At 44.9% G+C, this 19,039-nt stretch overlaps 2 protein-coding genes and 1 long non-coding RNA gene across 3 annotated transcripts in view; 1 reads left to right on the forward strand and 2 right to left on the reverse strand.

Moving 5' to 3' along the window:
• Window positions 1–7,533, reverse strand: part of LOC139052857 (uncharacterized) — a 50,676-nt gene extending 43,143 nt beyond the window's left edge. The window contains exon 1 of the long non-coding RNA XR_011510092.1: window positions 7,298–7,533. This is a non-coding gene — a long non-coding RNA (uncharacterized lncRNA). The remainder of the gene's footprint in view (window positions 1–7,297) is intronic.
• On the reverse strand, window positions 266–3,370 carry Gmppa (GDP-mannose pyrophosphorylase A). Its single transcript, XM_070529956.1, has one exon. It carries the CDS (start codon window positions 2,634–2,636, stop codon window positions 1,347–1,349), a length of 1,290 nt encoding a protein of 429 aa, XP_070386057.1. The 5' UTR covers window positions 2,637–3,370; the 3' UTR covers window positions 266–1,346.
• A 796-nt stretch (window positions 7,534–8,329) lies between the features above and the next one.
• The window catches only part of LOC139052840 (type 2 phosphatidylinositol 4,5-bisphosphate 4-phosphatase-like), an 88,081-nt gene continuing 77,371 nt past the window's right edge, over window positions 8,330–19,039 (forward strand). The window contains exon 1 of the mRNA XM_070529990.1: window positions 8,330–8,551. Within this exon, the coding sequence (XP_070386091.1) occupies window positions 8,479–8,551 (73 nt within the window). The 5' untranslated portion in view covers window positions 8,330–8,478. The remainder of the gene's footprint in view (window positions 8,552–19,039) is intronic.

Raw genomic sequence — 19,039 nt, forward strand, 5'->3', positions numbered from 1 at the left:
AATATTGCTATGGACAAGCTCAGCTCGTTTAAAGCAAAGTTTACCAATATCATATTGACAAGCTAGGCACATACAAAACGCTTAAGGGACTGAGGTGAGGTCGTATGGCAAATCAAATCTCCAATTTATTCACTCCACCAACCAGGCATTGCACGACTAAGGAGCAATGAAGTGTGCCATCTGCAGCTATTCTCGCAGACAGCTTTCTGGGGCACACATGAACAGCTGTGCACGCGAAGTGCACTTGTGAAAATGCTCCAGAAAATAGTCCTAAACTCTTTATTAACATTTGTTTAAGCTGGGGAACAGGAAAAATCATAGTTACTACAGTATCTATATATTGATACAAATACACCATCTAATTTTTTTAAATTTTTTTCCCACTTTGCTCTTATGCCATTTTGCTACAGCAGACTACTCTGCCAGACTACTTTCAAAGTAATGTGCACTGCCCCTGTAGTTTTCCCTTAAGTGTCGCAGCAAGTTGTCTGCAAGCATAGTTGGTGATGCTCATACTTGCAGCACAGATCTGCAGCATGCGATACCTGGTCTATGGATTGAATCTGCCATTTAGTCCTCTGTTGTGTGAATCTGCCCTTCATTACTACACGTTGAGCAGGCAGTGCACTGTGTATGCACAATTTTAATGTCGTCGAACAAGGGTGTTAGCAAAGGCACCTGCAAGTCCATTGTCAGCAACAGGCTTGTTGGAGTACTTAAAAATGACACTAACAAAACTGAGCACAAACAAACGCAAGCCTCTAACTAGCTCCCATATTCACCAATGGGCCTCGGCTTACTACAACTCCACTGAACACAGTGCCACCCCTCAGCTGAAAGGAACACTGCACTTCAATGCACCTTGGTGAAGGAGCTGCTCTAGAAACACATTCACCAAAGTACATTCAAGTAGATGCCCTAGAGTGCCAAGTCACAAAATTTTTTTCCGGAATTGCCGTAGCATGCCATTGAAGTGCAGTTACTTTAGTTGAGGAGCAGCAATATCATTGCATTCACTTTGATTCGAGGTGGGGTGCCAAGTGGAGAAATGTTTTGGGGCTAAATATTGGCTTCAAAAGGGAAAAGAAAGACTACTTTGTAATAATAGTGCTGACATGAGCTTTGCAGCATGCATGTATAAGGACATTTATCCAGTGAAAGAAATTGGCATTTCAGGCCCTTGCACAAGCAAAACATCTCTCTCATGCGATGTTGCTTCTTGTGCCGTTAATGCAATCTTCAAATCTTTTATTGGAAGTTATAGAAATGTTTCCTCTTTCTCCCTCTTTTTCCATGCCGATTATGTTGTCATTAACAGGTGTGGCTCCTCCATTACAGGCTTGCTCTTAAAGAATTATCTCATTCTTGTAGCTTTGAGCCAGGTCCTTGTGAGGCAGTACAATGGAATTGAGTACAATGACTTCAGCAGGCACGGTGACATGACAGCCGAGCACCGTGATTGAAGGGTTCAGACGGCCATCAGCATTGAATAAGGGCACATTTTCCATTTTGGCAAAGGGCCGGTCCGGGTTGGGGTCGCAGGGTGTGCCTTCCACACGACTCCAGGCACCAACCGAGCTGTCGAGACCCACGATGGAATGAAGAACGAGAGCGTGGTCGCTGACGGTGGCGTTAGCAAGCACCAATGACTCACGGATGCGTACACCGGCGCCAATGCGCGCCCCGGGTCCGACGGACACATTAGGCCCGAGTGTGGCGCTAGGGTCCACGCATGCCGATGGGTGCACGAACACGTCACCAAATATGGTGGGCCCGTTGGGCCCTGGACGTGCCAGACGCTCCGGGTGCTCTAGGCGGTACAGCTCGAGGTAATGTCGGTTGGCGTAGATGGCCGAGCCGGCCGTCTTGAGCTGACTCCACCAGCGACTAGTCTGAAAGACGTGCAGCTGTCGGCCGGCGGCGGCCAGCGGCGCCAGCACGTCGTGCTCCAGACTGAGCGCGTCCAGGCTGTCACCTTCTCGCGCGTGCCGGTCGCGCAATGCTGCCCCGGTCCTTTGAAACACGTCTGGGCTGCACAGGTAGACGCCACAGTTTATGACGGCGCTGACGAACGTGGACGGCTTTTCCACGTAGTGTAGCACCTGATGCGTCGCCTTGTCCTCCACTATGCAGCCATAGCTCAGTGATTGTTGGCGCGTTGCCTCGGTGGCCAGCACGGTGACCAAGTTGCTGTTTGGCAGCGACCGGTGGAACTCTAACATTTCTGGCAACGGAAAGTGACCGCACACATCACCGTGGATCAGCAGAAAGGCCTCTGGGTCGCCTCGGCGAATCTGGTCGCGGAAGTGGTGGATGCCACCAGCCGTGCCTAGTGCCGCGTACTCCTGGAGGTAGCGCACTGGCATGCCGTACTCGCGGGTGGCACTCTTCACGAACCCCGTCAGGTCCGCATCATCGGCCGGGTAGAACCCAATGAGCAGAATCTCGCGCACGCCTGGCAGGCCACAGCATGCTTCGACTAAGTGTTGCATCATCGGGCGACCAGCCACCGGGAATAGCGGCTTTGGGATGTCGAACGACAGCGGTCGGAACCGGGTGCCCTTTTGGGGTCCTCCGATTAGAATTACGGCCTTTAGCATCCCAGCCGTCTTCCTTGGTGTCGGCGACATTGGCATTCAGGCAGCTCCTATTCGTGTCAGTTTTAATCACTGCACTAGTTCCGTCAGCATGGGGACACGGCAGCAGTAGCAGGCAGATCGGTACGTGCCACGACGTGGTACGTGCTAATCAGGCTCTCGTGGAAAACCGCGAGACCTGTCGCGTGGCAAGCGCAATCGGGTTTGCTTGGACGTGGCCACTGTGGCCGCTCCATGACGTTGTCAACGTCGTGGCTCTGGGTTGGGACCTCTCTCTATGGTTGGCACATTTGTTCATACCACCTACAGCAACGCGAACGCAAGCGCTCTGTACTCGATCATTAAGAGTAGTTTTGACGCGGATAGGGGCTCCATTCTGATTCCGCCATTTTCTTCGATGCGAGGCGTAGACGCGACGTGTATAAAATGGCGCTGATGGCCCCGTTTTGCTTTCGTAACGTGACGCCAATTTGATGTTTTCCCTAAGAAACTGAAATGTAGGCTGCGTACATAATGTTCTTCTTAAATCAAAACAGGTTTCCTCCTCAGTAAAAAAAGCAGCTAGCTCAAAGCCTACGATTACTCTGTCGAAAACACTTCTCGCTTCCGTCGTCTGCTGCGTACAGGCCGTCGTCTGCTTCATTAGCTAAGATGCGTGTACCCGGGAAACGGAATAAGTCATCGTACGCTGGCGCCAACGCGCTTGTTTTCTATCTTGAGACAACATACGTAACCTACCAGTGGTGATGAGCGCACGTTCTAGGCCACGTTAACGCTCTCGCGAAACGCAAGTGACTCGGCCCGACTCGGCTGGCTGAGAAAGGCCGAATGTCAGCGATAGCGTGGCGCGCGCCAGAGATGTCCGCTAGCGAGACGCAAGCGCCGGCGCTGCCATCTCTTGTTCACTTGGCTGGTTAATCGTACCGCAGGGGGAAGTGGCTAGGAGCACCGTTTGTAAAAGATCTATAAACGGTGGCTAGGAGGGGGCCATCATAACTGGGCGTCCAAAAACACTGCCGCCATACAGGGCCCAGAACCGGTAGGCCAAACATACGCGGGCACGCTAAACCACTTCAGACATACGCGGGCACGCTAAACCACTTCAGAGGCGCCAGAATGAAATATCCGGCACCAGACAAACAACTCAACAGAGAAGAGGCCGTAATCTGGCGGCAACTACAAACGGGACATACCCGAACATATGCATACTAAACAAATTTACCCTACCCAATATGAGAACACATGCTCCTGGTGCGGGGACAAGCCCACGCTATACCATATCACGTGGGCCTGCCAAAAAGCAAAAGAAATAACCATAATAGAAAACCCGAGTGCGGAACAGTGGGAGAGGATATATGCTTTCCAGCGACATCCTGAAAGTCGAGGAGGGCTAGTAAGGCGTGCTCGCTCGCACGGCAGGTACCCTCAGTGGGGCCCTGGACTAGGGGCACCAACCCTGGATATCAAGATGGAAGAAGCCATCTGAAGCATAGAAATTTTTGTAGGAAACTCTATGATCTGAGAACCGGTAAATCCATATGTAAATAGAGAAAACTAAACGTTTTTCACCACGACGAGGAAATTTCACGGCGCCGCCTTACTGTCGGCTACTGTTAACCTAGGTAAGAGATTAAGCAGTATAATAGCAATTGAAAGGGCTTGGCGGCGCAACCCACCAAAGGAGACGCTCATAAGATCCATCCAACCTTACGTACGTTCCTTTTTATAAATGAACAAGACGACATTGTCATATAATTTGTGATTGTGCGAAAAGGCATTAATCCTCATTACAATACAAACGCAGCAGAGAAAAGTGGACAAAGTTGCAGAAAGTTTGCCATGTTCAACCAACATTATTTTATAAACGCGTTCTTTTAAAAGATGATGGCCCAAAACACAAATGCCAACACCACCCGAGAGCGATGCAAATACTATGAGCACGTGTTATTAACAAAAGATTTTCATGGCGCCAAACGACGGGGAAAATGTGGTGTCGGCCGCCATTGCATATGGTTGCTGCTCATTAGCATAATTCGAGCGGCTCGTCGCACCACACATTATGGCGGAATATCTCGCACGCTGGCCAGTTCTTGCGCGAATTTAAAGAAAGGTCACCTTTATCGCTGCCTTCTACTTGCTTTTTTCTGATTGGACCTCCCGGGGTTCTCAGACGGTCTTGCGAGCTAGGCGTCTGGCGATACGAAAAAAAATCTACGCATTCTCACTGCACTGCAAGAATGCACTGGAGACATGTACGACACACGTACGTACTGACCCATTTGCGATCCATTTGTAGTTTATGAGCACAAACACATATCGTTAGGAATCGTCGTGCTTTATTGGGTGGCCTTCGGGTGGCCGCGCATCACTACGAAGGCGCGCCGGCGAGGAGGCAGAATGTCATTTCTGACCAGTGGCGTAGCAACAGGGGGGGCCGGGGGGCCGTGGGCCCCGGGAGCACGGGGCCAATAGGGGGGGTGTCATATACGTCTGAAGACCTAAAAATTGTCGATATCCTCGCCTTCCTCCACTACACCCGGGGGGGAGGGGGGGGTGACAGAAGAGCTACCGGCTCCGAGTGCCAGACGACCTAGCTACGCCACTGTTTCTGACTCCACGTTTAGATTCATTGACTGCGGCCTGATGTGCCTTCTTACCACGCTAAGTGAATCATCACGGAACCAAAGTTTTGCGATAGCCGGCGCACGGTGCAGCGTGTAGAACCGGCGTACGTGCGACCATGGAACCGATGAGTTCGCGGGCGTACGTTCCGTGGAGCCTTGCCGGCTCTTGCAGCGCTTATGCTAACCTTCTCTTCCCTGCGCTTCTCGGGCGCACAGATAAGATGCGCCTGCGGTAGGGAGGATTCGTCCCTTAAGTCAAAGCAGCCGCTTCTTTCCTATCTTCCAGTATGAAGCGTCGGCTATCAGGCGCACGGTGCCGAGGGCGGCAAAATGCGCATATATTCTGCGTAACGCTCTACCAGCACGTGTATTGAGGTACACCTGCGCAGGTGTGCCATGAACCTCGAACGCGCTCTAAGTCAAAGCAGCTGCTTCTTTCCCATCTCCCAGGATGAAGCGTCGGCTGGCAGGCGCACGGTGCCGAGGGCAGCAAAATGCTCATATATTCTGCGTAACGCCCTATCAACACATGTTGATCAACATGTGTTGATCAACATGTGTTGATCAACACATGTTGATCAACACATGTACATCGAGGTACACAGATGTACTCGAGGTACATCTGTGCACACCTGCACAGATGTACCTCGAGGTACATCTGTGCAGGTGTGCCATGAGCCTCGAACGTACGCGCTATGCCTAAAAGACTTCGTGCTGCCGCGAGTACTGCGAGGAACAAGCAACAGTTAAGCAAACATGTGTTTTAATATGCACAAAAGCAAGTTGTTACTGAACACGAACTATGCATATAACGTATTTTACGTGCCGCAAATGCACCATATGCGCTGTCAAAAGCAGGAATCACTGACCTGCCAGGCGTTCATTGTAGAGATTCTGAAACGCATGGATTTCGGCCTAGCTGCGATGGCACAAATTTAGCATGATTCGCCCAAAGAGGGAAAAATTTCCCGCGGATATAATTTCTTCGTCCGTTGCCATTGCCGTGGCGCGGTACATTGCGTACACCGTTGCATGCGCGTTAATTTCCCTAATTTTAGTTCCTCCTGTTCCACCTGGCCACAGCTACATATCCGGGAGAGCACGGTCCAGGTAACGCAGCGCAACAAAACATAGAGTCCAACGCAAACCTGCCCACACAGCGCTTTTGCTACGGTACGAAGCCTACGGAGCAATACGTGTGAGCGCACAGAACCATAACAAAGCCGCCATTGTGGCCCAAAAGGCCTGCCCGCTACGGCAAAGAAATAAAAAAAACTGCAAAAAAGAGGAGAACCTACTACGTTTCCTCCACACTTTTCTCCTAGCACGCGGAGGGCGCAGGGCTTCTCCTCAGTTTCCGTCCTCCATATGATACCATCACATTTTAGTATGAGGTGTTCTCTATTGTACAGTCGACCAAAAAAGTTTACGGACCAAGAGATCTGACACAAAGCTGAATATCTCCTCAGTCTCAAAATACAGCCTGTTATTCCCACTTATAGCCTTTTGTGGCATATGCGGACAACATTGTGATGCACAATTTTACTCGCTGCTTTTAAAGGCTGCTCGTATATTTTGAATTTTCTGAGATGCCGTGGTCCGTAAACTTTTTTGGTCGACTGTACGTTTCTACATATTTACCACACACAATACATGTGTCTTCTTCTTCGTTAAATTTCTTTTTATAGCTCCGCGTTCTACATCCTGACATAGCTTCAAAGAGTAGGGCACTGCCTCTTGAGTTATCATAAAACGCTTCCTTCCTGATCTGCTGTTTCCCATATAGTTCCACACTATGCTTTTTTTCCATTGAATTTATCCAATTTTTACCTTCCGCGTTTTAAACCTGTCGTTTAATGCTCTGTCTTTCTTCGTCCTCGTGTCTGGCATACTTACTGGTTAGCTTCCTAGTTATTTTTCGCCATTGTGGTTCAACGGCACCTAGTGCTAATCTTCCCACAGTTCTCTGATTTACTTAGTCTCGACTGAACCTCTGCCCTTAAACACAGGACCGCATTCCCGAAAGTAAGCCCCCACACCATTACTCTCTTCCAAATACCTCTCAGTACCTCATACCTGTTGTACTCATTATCCCGGCATCTCTTCGCCCTTTTGCTATGAGAGACTGTTCGTGCTTTTCCGTGTACATCTCTGCCCTTTGTTAATCCATACCCCGAGATATTTGTATTCGGCCACTCGGGGTATTTTATGGCCTTGTATTGTAAGCTCCTGATCAGTTGAATTGTTGAAAAACATCCCACCGGACTTAGCTGCACTAAAACTGAAACCTATGCCTACACTGTCTCCTTCGTCTCCACAGTAATTAAACAAAGTTTGCAAAGGTTGTGATTTTTGCTAGCGCCATCTCTAGGTCGCATACTTTAGTTCACAACGCCACCGCTACTTTTATTTCCATAGAGTTTCCTACAAGAATTACTAGAGGGAACTCTGGCGCTGCAGTCGTTGTCCTACCATGGGAACACGGAGGAAGGAAGGAAGGAAGAGTTTCCTTCCTCCGTGCATGGGAATGATGGGAAGTACATGGATTTGTCTGATCTTCGTGCTTATGGATTCAGGCGTTCTTGTGGCTGTGTATATTACGCTATATAAATCTTATTGTCGTATAATTCAGCGCAATCTATATTCTTCGAAGTGCAGAAGACGCCGGGAACGCGTACAGTTGCTATTAATTGCAACGATTGAGCTTGTCTATATGCCCAAATCGAAACGCACCAAGCGTCTCAAAGCACTGGCATGCCCGCGATAAATTCATAAGAGCGTTTCATTCGCTTGTCGATACATGCATCCGTGGCTTAATGGTTTCAATATCAGGCTTCTATACTAGAGTCCCTGTGTTCGAATCCTGCCGTCGGGCAATTTTAATGATGTTTATTTAATTATTTATTACGCAATAAGCTGTTGAAAATGACGAGTTTACAAAGTCACAAAGCCGTTTGAAGCCAGAAAGGACGAAGTTTAGGCAAATCCATGTTCATAATTCCCATGCTGGGACAACCGCCTCATCATAGAGAAAGGAATATTCCTTTCTCTATGGCCTCATGTAGACACTAGCGCCAGAGTTCCCTCTAGTAATTTTGTAGGAAACTCTATGCTTATTTCCATAATTATGCCTATTTTTGTTGCACTGTGGAGGGTACAGTTTCCCTTCTCTATGTAGGTGTTCTGTGGCCTCGCCCGGCACTTGCGGCACGTGTTGTAACGTCTAGTCGCGGCTGCGGTATAGTTGGTGATTGGAGATGGCGTACGCCGAAGCGTCTCCGCTACTAGGAAATACTTCCAGTGGGAATTACTCGTCTGTGTATCCTTCAGGTATGTATTTCCAATTTTTGTACGTGTTTACTAACAGTTGCTTTTCAGAATTTTCGTCGGTCATCTTCCTTCGTTTTCTTTTGAGTACATCAGCAGCAACACAAAAAACTCGCTAGATGTGCGCGGTGAATTAACGTACCGGACGGGGATATTAGGTAGGAAACTATCCAATGGCAATAGAACTCGTTACGTACAAGTCTGCTCATTTTATCTTGCTTTACTCGCAAAAGTTAGGCAGCGCTTTGAAAGTTGTGCCATCGCGTGACCCAACCTCATACTGATGCCACCAGCACATGCTTAACGAATGCTCATCAACGCAATTTTGTCTTGCTCAGGCTGAGCGTGGAGCATAAGCAAGTGGAAATGAGCAACGAGGTTGTTAGGAAAAGTAGAGCAAGGGCAGTAAACAAGGCTTTCTGAGAAAGTAAGGAGAATGCCAATACTACATGGGACTTATTCTCGCATGATCGCTTTTGGCAGTATCACTTTCAGTGCATGCTTATTGGCTGGTCGAGTAAAACCGGATGAGCTGATTGGCTGGTTGAGCACTGCGTCACGTGAAGGCGATAGAATCACCAAAAGTGATCGTCCGAGAATACGTCTCCATTTCGGCACAAGCTTGCAGACTGATATCTCGAAACTTGTGTTATTGTTGGGATACGTACAAAGTGAGTGTTGAGCACTAACTGGCTTCAATTCACAAGAAGTTATTTAATGAAGTTTAGTTGGACGGCCTGTGATAGTAGCTCGATTTTGGTGCCCGTCTATGCAAAGATAACCATGTTGATGGAAAAATGATCTATATAAATCTACGGCACTATTTTAAAGAACTACTTCACTGACTGACACTTGAGTGCTGGCAAAATGTAAAGATTCATTTCGCTAGATTAAATTTTTTTCTTACCACCCACCGTTCACGACTGGCCGATCCTGGTAATGTAAGGCGGAGCACCACTCAGACCACTGACAATGCATGAAAAGAAGGAAAAAATTAGAATAGACTTGTTACGTTATCCCTGCCTAAGTATGCACAACAGAATACACAGGTACTTTTTTGAAACGTTCAGCATTTCATTATGATGTGTCAAGGTAGTATAATTATGTAATAACATGTGGCAACACCTCATTTTTGCTGGTGATGGATGATGCTGTGTGTATTGGCCCAAGCTGGTTTAAAATATAATTTGCAGTCCATAAAGCCTTGTGCAGTGTGTCTCGTGAGCTCTTTCTGCTACTGTTGTGTCGTCACTTCCAACTAATGCTACCTCACTGTGGGTATTTTGCCATCAAGTGACTGCACATTTCCAAAGCCACTAGCCATAACAACCGCTCCCCTTCTCTACATCAACTGTTTTATTTTGGGGTGCTATCCCGGTACGGCTGTATGGTTCAAATACTGGTGCAAGTAAAGATAAAAGGTGAAAGTTAATGTTGGTTGTCAGAAACACATGAGAAAAAAAAAAATGCCGCACCTAGAATATTTCGGAACCACATCAAATTATTAGGCAGGAAGTCTGAAACAATACAACAACGTATCCCAGACGAAAATGGAAACAAACTGGAAGGCCATGCGGCATTAAATTACATCCGAACAATAACATCCGAATCTTTCCAAAGCAATGATGAGGTTGTAGTTGAAGAAAAAAGGGGCATGAAAGAGAACCAGATGGAAAAGGAGCTGGTGCTGACAAATTTAAACTGGAAGAAAGGCGAAGAGAAATTCCGAAGCGCACAGCCACAGGGCTAGACGAGGTTCCCGTTAGGCTGGTTAATGAACTAGGACCAAAAAGTAAGGAAGCTTTATTGAGAGCAGTAGAAGAAAGTCTAAAAGATACACAAATATCAGACACTTGGTGACAAAGTAGAATGAATTTAATTTATGAAGGTAAGGGGGAGAAAGATAGAATTCATTCGTATAAACTGTTGACCATTACATTGGTAATATACAGGTTAGCAACGCAGGCAGTTAAGTTAAAGCTGCAAGTATGGGCAGAGAATAATGACATTTTGGGAGAACTTCAGAATGGCTTCAGAATAGGTAGGCATTTAGATGATAACTTATTTGTCCTTACTCAGTGTATTGAAATGCCAAGAGTAGAAAGGAGACCACTACATGTGGCCTCTTTAGACATTACAGGAGCATATGACAATGTAGACTGCAACATTTTGTGGGGTATTATGGAAAGGGAAAGCTTAGGCGACAATTGTCTACAGCTTTTGAGAGAGATTTTACTAGAAAATACTGTTTACGTTGAATGGGAAGGGATGACGAGTGAGGAGGCAGTTGATCTTGTTATGAGGATGTTGGGAGCATAGAAAGACGGTATTTACAATATACACAGAAGCAGAGTCAGTGTAGTTAACCCTTTGAGGGTCGATTTTTTTCGCCATATGCGACAGCCCAGGGTCGATTTCTTTTATTGCAGATTACAATTCTTCTTAGGGACTTATTTCGAAAAACATTTGCCGCAATTTTTCTAGGGTGACCGTAAAGAAAGAAAAAAATATTTTCTGTTGGTATATATGTACTCTTCATCCATGAATAATAATAATAAAAAAGGAAATAAACTTATAAGGATTTTAAATATGATGCATTTTCATACACATAATTCAAGGCCTTAAAAATGCACACACGAGAATATTTTGCAAGACTCAAATGTTCCTGCTCTTACACTAATATATTCATCCATAGCGTAATTGAACTGCGTAGGTGCGCGCACTCAAGAAAGCTGTGTGGTTCTGTGCCCGTCAAAAAAGCACAACGTGTGACAAACTTCCGCTAATCTTTATCTTATTGCCAATTAGACGCGAGTGTAAAAAAAACAACAACAACAACAAAAACACGCAACGGAAACGGATGCATGGCGGCATCCTTCCTATGCGCACCCCTGTGAGCATTAAACGAGCGAGAAAGAGGCAGTCGCCCTTTGAGCAATTAGTAACGAGTTAGCCATCAGTTTTGCAAGCGCAAGAAACCGACACCGCCCATGGAACAAAACCCGAACTGTCGCCTGCCCACGCGCTCACCAATGCGCCAGCGGTAGTATATAGGGGCGTGGGAGCAAACTAGCTCAAAAACAAACCATGCAATGAAAACAAAGAAAGGGAGGCGCGAAAAAAATTCCCTGTATTCCCTCATACTGGCAGCACACGACAAAAAAGAAAAAGTTAGGAAATTGGCGGGCTTTTTAAACGTACAGACGGCGCCGTAAATATACACATCGTCCATTTTGGGACTTGTTCGTGGCGCCGTATATTTACGTCATTGACCCTCAAAGGGTTAAAACTGGCTGACCAGCAACAACACGCAGCAGCCACCGTCTCGCAATCTTCTTTCTTCCTCTTCCTTTATCCTTCCGTAACAGGATTCTCGGGTGCTGAAGCGCCGTCTCGGTGCATGGTAGGCGAAACATTGCGAGTGAAGTATGGCTTCAGCCGCGAAACGTGCACGATGTCAACAGGTGTCAGACTTGAGGATGGATTAAACTGTAACGGCAAAATCTCGTAATTGACATCGTTAACTTGACCTAGGACTTCATAAGGTCCTGTGTAACGAGAGACAAGCTTCTGGGAGAGGCTGACCCGACAACATGATGACTAAAGGAGCACCCAAGCACTTGGAGCGAACTTAACATTGCGATGTCACCGATCATAAAACTCTTTTTGTCTGTCTTTCATTAATTTTTGTATGTCTTTGATTAATTCAAGTATATATAAGGGGCAAACTGCACATGTATTATATTTTTCAAATGTGGATATAATGTGCAAGCATTTGCTGGTGTAAAATAAAATTGGAGAAACTTTTTACAATTTTTCATGAAAGGACTTGGGAGTTAAAGGGTTAAAACAGTGACACTTATAGAATGTTTTCCACTGCTATGGAGAAGCTATGGCTTTGTTGCTGCAACACTCCACAGCTCCACAGCTCCAGTTGTTTTCATTAAAACTGCTTCCTGGCTGTTTATATTTTCTTATTGCATAAAAGTTGAGTAGCTTCTCCTTGGAAGTCGATTTCCCAGTAGCTTAAGATATGCTAATAATTTTATTAAGGTAATAACTAAATTACAACTCATCCAGCTTCAGGCTGAGTGCTGCATATTTATTAATATTTACTTACTAGTTGTCCTTTGCTGCTAGCCGGCAAGATACTTGCATGGTAAAATAATTCTGGCTGTACAACATCAGTCACCAGTACAGCTTAGGTTTTCTATGCTGTAGTATTCTAATCTTACATGGCAAACAACAGCAGTAGTTCATACTGAAGAAGCAACAGCATCGAAATGAAGTGGAAATCTTACTGCCAATGCATATTTTTTTTTTTTTACATACTGCAGCCCTACAAGGGCTATAGCAAGAGTGGGTACAACAGAGAACTCGCAAAGAATGATTCAGCAACAAACAACATGAATGTTTAAAGGGCCCCTCACCAGGTCTGGCCATTTTGAGCTGACAAGCGCAGAGCATACATGGTGCAATAATGATTGTGTCTGCAAAGTATTACAAGTATTACGTCGCTACATGCTGTGGAAGGATCTGAAATTTCAAACCGAGCGGTGTTTCCCATTCTTGCGGCCGCCCTGCTTCAAGCTGGAGGATGACGTACACATGCTCGTTCGCCTACATACACGTGTTTGGGCTGTGACGTCAATCGTGGTGACACATGACTTCGAGAATTATTCAAGGCAACATCTGTTATTTGTGTAATCTGTTGCTTGAATAGACAAATTAAAGTTTAGCGAAATAATAAGACACAAACTGAATGTCCATGTGTTTTTGTTTTACTTTGCACCACAGCAAGAGAGATGTACTTCCGTTTTGTCTGCTTGTTCCCACGTTGTGCAGTCACACGTGCAGACACTGAAACTATTTATTTTTCTACCGTGTTCTAGGGCGGGATCACGCTCTGTGATCCGCTTGTGTCTGCCTCAGTATTCGTATAGCACTGACTTATACCTCTAGTCAAGACAAGACAATCGCAACAGCTCATACGGGACAGCGTCAGCGGTAATGTTCCACACCGTAAAAAAAAAAACAAGGAGAAAAAAATAAATAAATGGAGGGGCCCGTATGTATGTGTCACGCGATTGTCGAGGTGCGGTATGCGAAAACGCAGGCAAGAAATTTCGCTTGCGGGGGCTAGACAGGGCAAGTGGGAGAGTGTCTCGCTTGGCAGTGGAGCTTGGCTCCTGAACTCATGAGTTCACAGCACTGAAATATTTCTGTCTCGGCTCTTAATGAGCTAATCTGAAAAATTATTATGGAAGAATGCTCCCTAGAGGAGATGTAGCAACTTCCAGTGTATAACCAAAATCTTCTATGGGGCCTGGTGAGGAATTCTTTGAAAAATAAATATATATATATATATATATATATATCGGTGAACATGACATGTATCAAGTGCAGAATAAAACCACTAAGAGGATGATCACTACCATGTAATTATCACTAGGTCACTACCATGTAAGCAATTCCAAAGGTCAATTGTTCTGGGATAAAAACTGTGTATCTAAACATGATATGAATGGAATGTTTTCAGATTAAGCTCGTGATAACTTCTGGTAGAAGTTTCGTTAGCGATGCTAAGTGCTTACTGCTTGATAGTTAAAAGGAAGAATTAATGATGATGTGCAAAAATTTTAGAGTCCACATTGCGTCAGGCCAAGAGTGGAGTCAAGTTCTAGGAAGGAAGAGCAGCAGAGGGTGAGAAGCTGCTGTCGTATCTATGGCACATAAAGTATAATAATGTTTCCTGCACGAATTCCATTTCATTATCACTATCATCACACTGGTTTAAGGGGCACCAAACAGCAGAGGCATACTCAAGTATTGGTTGGATAAACGTATAATACAATTGTAGCTCCATATCTTGAAGAGCAGCAGAAAGCGTGTGCTTTACATATCCAACTTTTCGAAGTGCTTTGTTAGTTACCATATGTACAGGTAACCCAATCTTAGGGGAAAACATGCGAGCGCACAGCCGTGCTCCACAATTTTCCAGATGCCTCCTCTGAGAGAACTACTTGCGCAAGTGCATTCAGAGCCAAAGACAGTGCGTGTGGCGTGTCATCTGCAACTCTGTGGTTCACACGAAACCTCGCCCGATACTGGTGCCATAAATTTGCTTGCATTGTGGTCAGACTTGTGGACATTGTAGAAAAAAGGTAATTAATTACAATTACTTCATTCAATAATGTAATTTATTACAGTTACCGATTACTGCCCCTAAAAGTAATTGAGGAATTACTCAGTTACCCCCCTCCCCCCAATCCTCATTTTCATTATGTCCTCTGCAGTCCTTCATACATTGCTTTCTGCACTAATAATTGCTTTTAGGAATTTCGTTGGCCATCCCCCCTCATTTTTGTTGTGAAGACATCAGCACCAACACTGATGATAACCTGCTCAAGTAGGAGAAAGAGAGGGAAAGAGACGGAGGTCACCCAGTTCGCTTGATGTGGGCGCTGATGGCTAGGGTGAAGCTGTGACATACACGGATCTTGCTAAAATATTGTGGTTACTTGGCATCTGGGTCCTCTATGAAGTGCCGCACTTCATTGTTGCTGGGACTTGGAGAAGACGCTCCTGGTTAGGCCAGTGAAACTCGAAGAAGTACCTCAAGGAACACGAATGAAAGTACAATTTGCTATTTTAGTATAAGTACTGAGAGCAAACAAAATCTGAAATATACAAAATATGCACCTAGCTCCTAGTTCCCAACTTTTGTAGGTCAGATGACGCTAAAAAATTTTGGAGATTTATTGGTGTAAATACTAGCCATAGTGATGCCCATGCTATGCAAGAAAGCAGTAGCTTCACATATGTGAAAATGGGTTAGTTCCTATTATACAGGGAGCATTTGTTTTTACTTAATGCAGTAGGCACCTGGTTCGTTCTTCACTGTATTCTTTGCTCGCAGAGCAGTGGTAGTTAGGTCAGGGAGCATGCAGAAGAAGCTTCCTCATACTTGATTATTGCATTTGATCAGCCTTTCTGTGCAAGCTAGGTGGTCTAGTGTGCGTTCAACTGGTGCTGAAGCCTACAAGCACTTTGTTTAGTTCATGTACAGTGCTGTTCAGTAATGTGGAGTGCTACACAATATTGTACAGTAATGAATAAGGACACTTGCACAGGAGGCATTCAAAATTTAAGAGTTTAGAACTGCTAGTCAAGCTTTGGTCGAAGGTTTTTTTTAAAATCAACTGTGCTCTTGTGTGAGCAAGAACCTCACACAGCGGAAAGGATTGCTCATAATAATTTGTACATACGCTGTGGGAACGCTGATGGATTCAAGCAACTCACAGTGGGGAAAATAAAGTTGCACTTGGTATTAGTCGAACACTATTACCAAAATAACATACACTTATGAGCCTCTACAGTTGTTTGAGACATCGTTAAAACAGCCGGGACTTATCGGAACATTATACAACCAGAGAGAAGCTTCTTGTTTTCGCTGCTGTTGTCATTTAAAACTTTTGGTGCCAAGTTGACCAAATTGCGAATTTTGTGTTATCTTGAGTAGAGTGCTAGCAAGCACTGGAGGCTAGCTTCGATGTTACCTCCTATTGAAGTTTTACTTTTCCTGACTACCCAATTGAGATTGACTGAGTAGGTAGAGTATACTCAGCCAGGAAAGACAACCAGAGACTGGACATATGAAGAAAAGGAGTGACACAACACATGGTGCGAAAAGTTAATGCTGTACTGTGTGCCTTAGCTCCTCTGTCTTTCAGGGCCCCTTTAATGTCAACTAGGGGTGCGATCTTGTACACGTTGCAAAATAGAACAGAGGTGGTCCGTTACACCGAGCCTCACACGATTGGTTAATTTGAACCATGACGTATGCCATGGCGTCAATTGTGACGTGATATCTGCTGTCAATCATTCCGTGTCATCTGCTATCGGACAAACGCAATGGAACGGACCACCTATTTCGTGACGTAAAGAACGGACCACCTCTGTTTGATTTTGGAACACGTACAAGATCGCACCCTAGAATACTGAATATCCCTATTTGCTCTCCGATCTACACCGCTCTCTTCCTGTCTCTTACTGTTACACCTAAGATTTTAAATTCCATCAGTCTTTGCATGGTCCTTAACTTGTTCTCGAACTTCTTTGTTAACCTGCAAGTTTCTGCCCCACATGTTAGCATAGGTAGAATGCACTAATTGTACACCTTCCTTTTCAATGATAATGGTAAGCTTCAAGTCAGGCGCTGACAATGTCTGCCATATGCTCTCCAACCCATTTTTATTCTTCTGTATGTGCCCTTCTCATGATCAGGGTCCCCTGTGAGTAATTGACCTAGATAAACATACTCCTGCACAGACTCTAGAGGCTGACTGGTGATAATGGTTCTTGTTTCCTTGCCTGGCTGTTGAACATCACCTTTGTCTTCTGCATATAAAGTTTCAAGTCTTTCTCGGTTGACCTCAATTATTTGTTGCAAATCATCCCCAGTGTTGTTAACAAGACAATGTCATCTGCAAACCGAAGGTTGTTGAGATATTCGCCATTGATCTTCACTCCTAAGCCTTCTCAGTCTAATAGCTGGAATACTTCTAAGCATGCAGTGACTAGCATTGGAGAGATTTTCTCTTTGCCTGACCCTTTTCTTATTAGGTAATTTTCTACTTATGGAGAAACAAGGTAGCTATGGAATCTTTGTAGATGTTTCCTAAGATATTCATGTATGCCTCCTGTACTCCTTCATTACGTAATGCCTCTATGACAGCTGGTATCTCTACTGAATCAAAGGCCTTTTCATAATCTATGAATGCCATATAGAGAGTTTGATTGCACTCTGCAGATCCTCAATTGCCTGATTAATGACATGGACAGGATCCATTGTAGAATATCCCTTCCTGAAGCCAGCCTGTTCTCTTCTTTGATTGAAGTCGTGTCGCCCTGATTCTGTTGGAAATAACCTTGCTGAATATTTTATACAGTACTAAAAACAAGCTAATGGGCCTATAATTCAATTCTTTAATGTCTCCCTTCTTATGGATTAGTATAATGTTGGCATTCTTCCAGCTCTCTATGTTTGAAGTCGTGAGGCATTGCGTATAAAGGGCCGCAAGCTTTTCAAGCGTAATATCTCCTCCATGTTGTATTAAATCGACGGTTATTCCATCTCCTACAGCCGCTTTACCCTGGGACATGTCTTGCAAGGCCCTTCTAACTTCATCTATAATTTCGAATATCACCAACTTCCCTCTTGTTTATCAGCTTTGACAGTTCAATAAATTCTCTATCATATCTCTTTTCTTTGTTAGGTGATTTGTTAGTTGGGAGAGCTTACTTACTGGTTGCCTTGGTGTCTTAACCCCCACTTGAATTGTTGCTTTTGAAATCAACCTAGTGAGGGTTTCATTAATTACCTCTATGTTATCTTCATCATTCTGTTTTAAAGCTACATATTTGTTTGTGAGCACCAGCCTAAATTCGTCTGCTTTTACCCTTACTGCATCTAGGTTAGCCTGTTCCTTCTTGACTAATTTTGCTCTTCCGCTCTTCAAACTGAGAGCAATCCTAGACCTCACTAATTTATGATCACTGCCCTTTACCCTAACACTTCCACATTCTGCACTATGCCCTGACCATAATGTACATTAAAAACAGTGCCAAGGTATTTATTCACATACCCTCTATTTAGATCAATTATTGAATGAATAGTCAAACTATGATGGGGATCAGCTGTTGGTGAAGGACATTACTACTGTTTTAGTGAAATTAATGCTCATTTGCCAGGTTCACACCAGGTGCAAAACATGCTGACACTAATCAAGCCTCTGGTGGTCATCTGGGGATCTGATTGCATCATTGTATGGATGGACCTGGGAAGCTATATTGCCTATTTGCAAGGTCACTTATATAGGCAGGAAATTATTAATAAAGGGCCACGAACCAAGCCCTGTGGGATGCCAGACGATACACTAACGGTGTAGGAGATTGCAGAATTAAAGCTAATGTATTGTGAGCAATTTTTTAGGATGCTAGAAATCCAGTCTGTTCGTTAAGGATTGTTAAGGATAGCACTGAGTTATACGTGCAGAAACTGAAGCTTATAAAGGGTATGTTCAGAAATTAAAGAGACTGATTCTAGAAAGCTCATTTAATGAACACTTTGGAAAAAAGTGAGCACCTTCTGCCGTAGGCGTGAGGAAGCGTTCGGGGCGCTGGGTGCGAGAGTATTTGTGTGGCAAACATTCCCCGTCGTCGCCTTGTTGCTACCTCTGCTATCGAGTTTGATCGTGTGAAATCACGCCTGCGTTGTTTAGTTAGTCATCTTACATTGTGTCAAAACGACGGAGGAAGACTGCATTCCATTTTCTTTTTTTGACTCTGGATGGACTTGTGACTTCGCGATGCTCGATCGCCAGCAATCAGGTGTGGAGCTCCCTGCACTCAACAACTGTGCATCAGGCCCATCGTGGTTGGGAATTTAAAGAAGAGTGGTATGTGAAAAACGTTATGCTCAATCTGAGT

Source organism: Dermacentor albipictus, chromosome 1 (genome assembly GCF_038994185.2).
Source record: "Dermacentor albipictus isolate Rhodes 1998 colony chromosome 1, USDA_Dalb.pri_finalv2, whole genome shotgun sequence".
NCBI classification, from domain to species: domain Eukaryota; kingdom Metazoa; phylum Arthropoda; class Arachnida; order Ixodida; family Ixodidae; genus Dermacentor; species Dermacentor albipictus.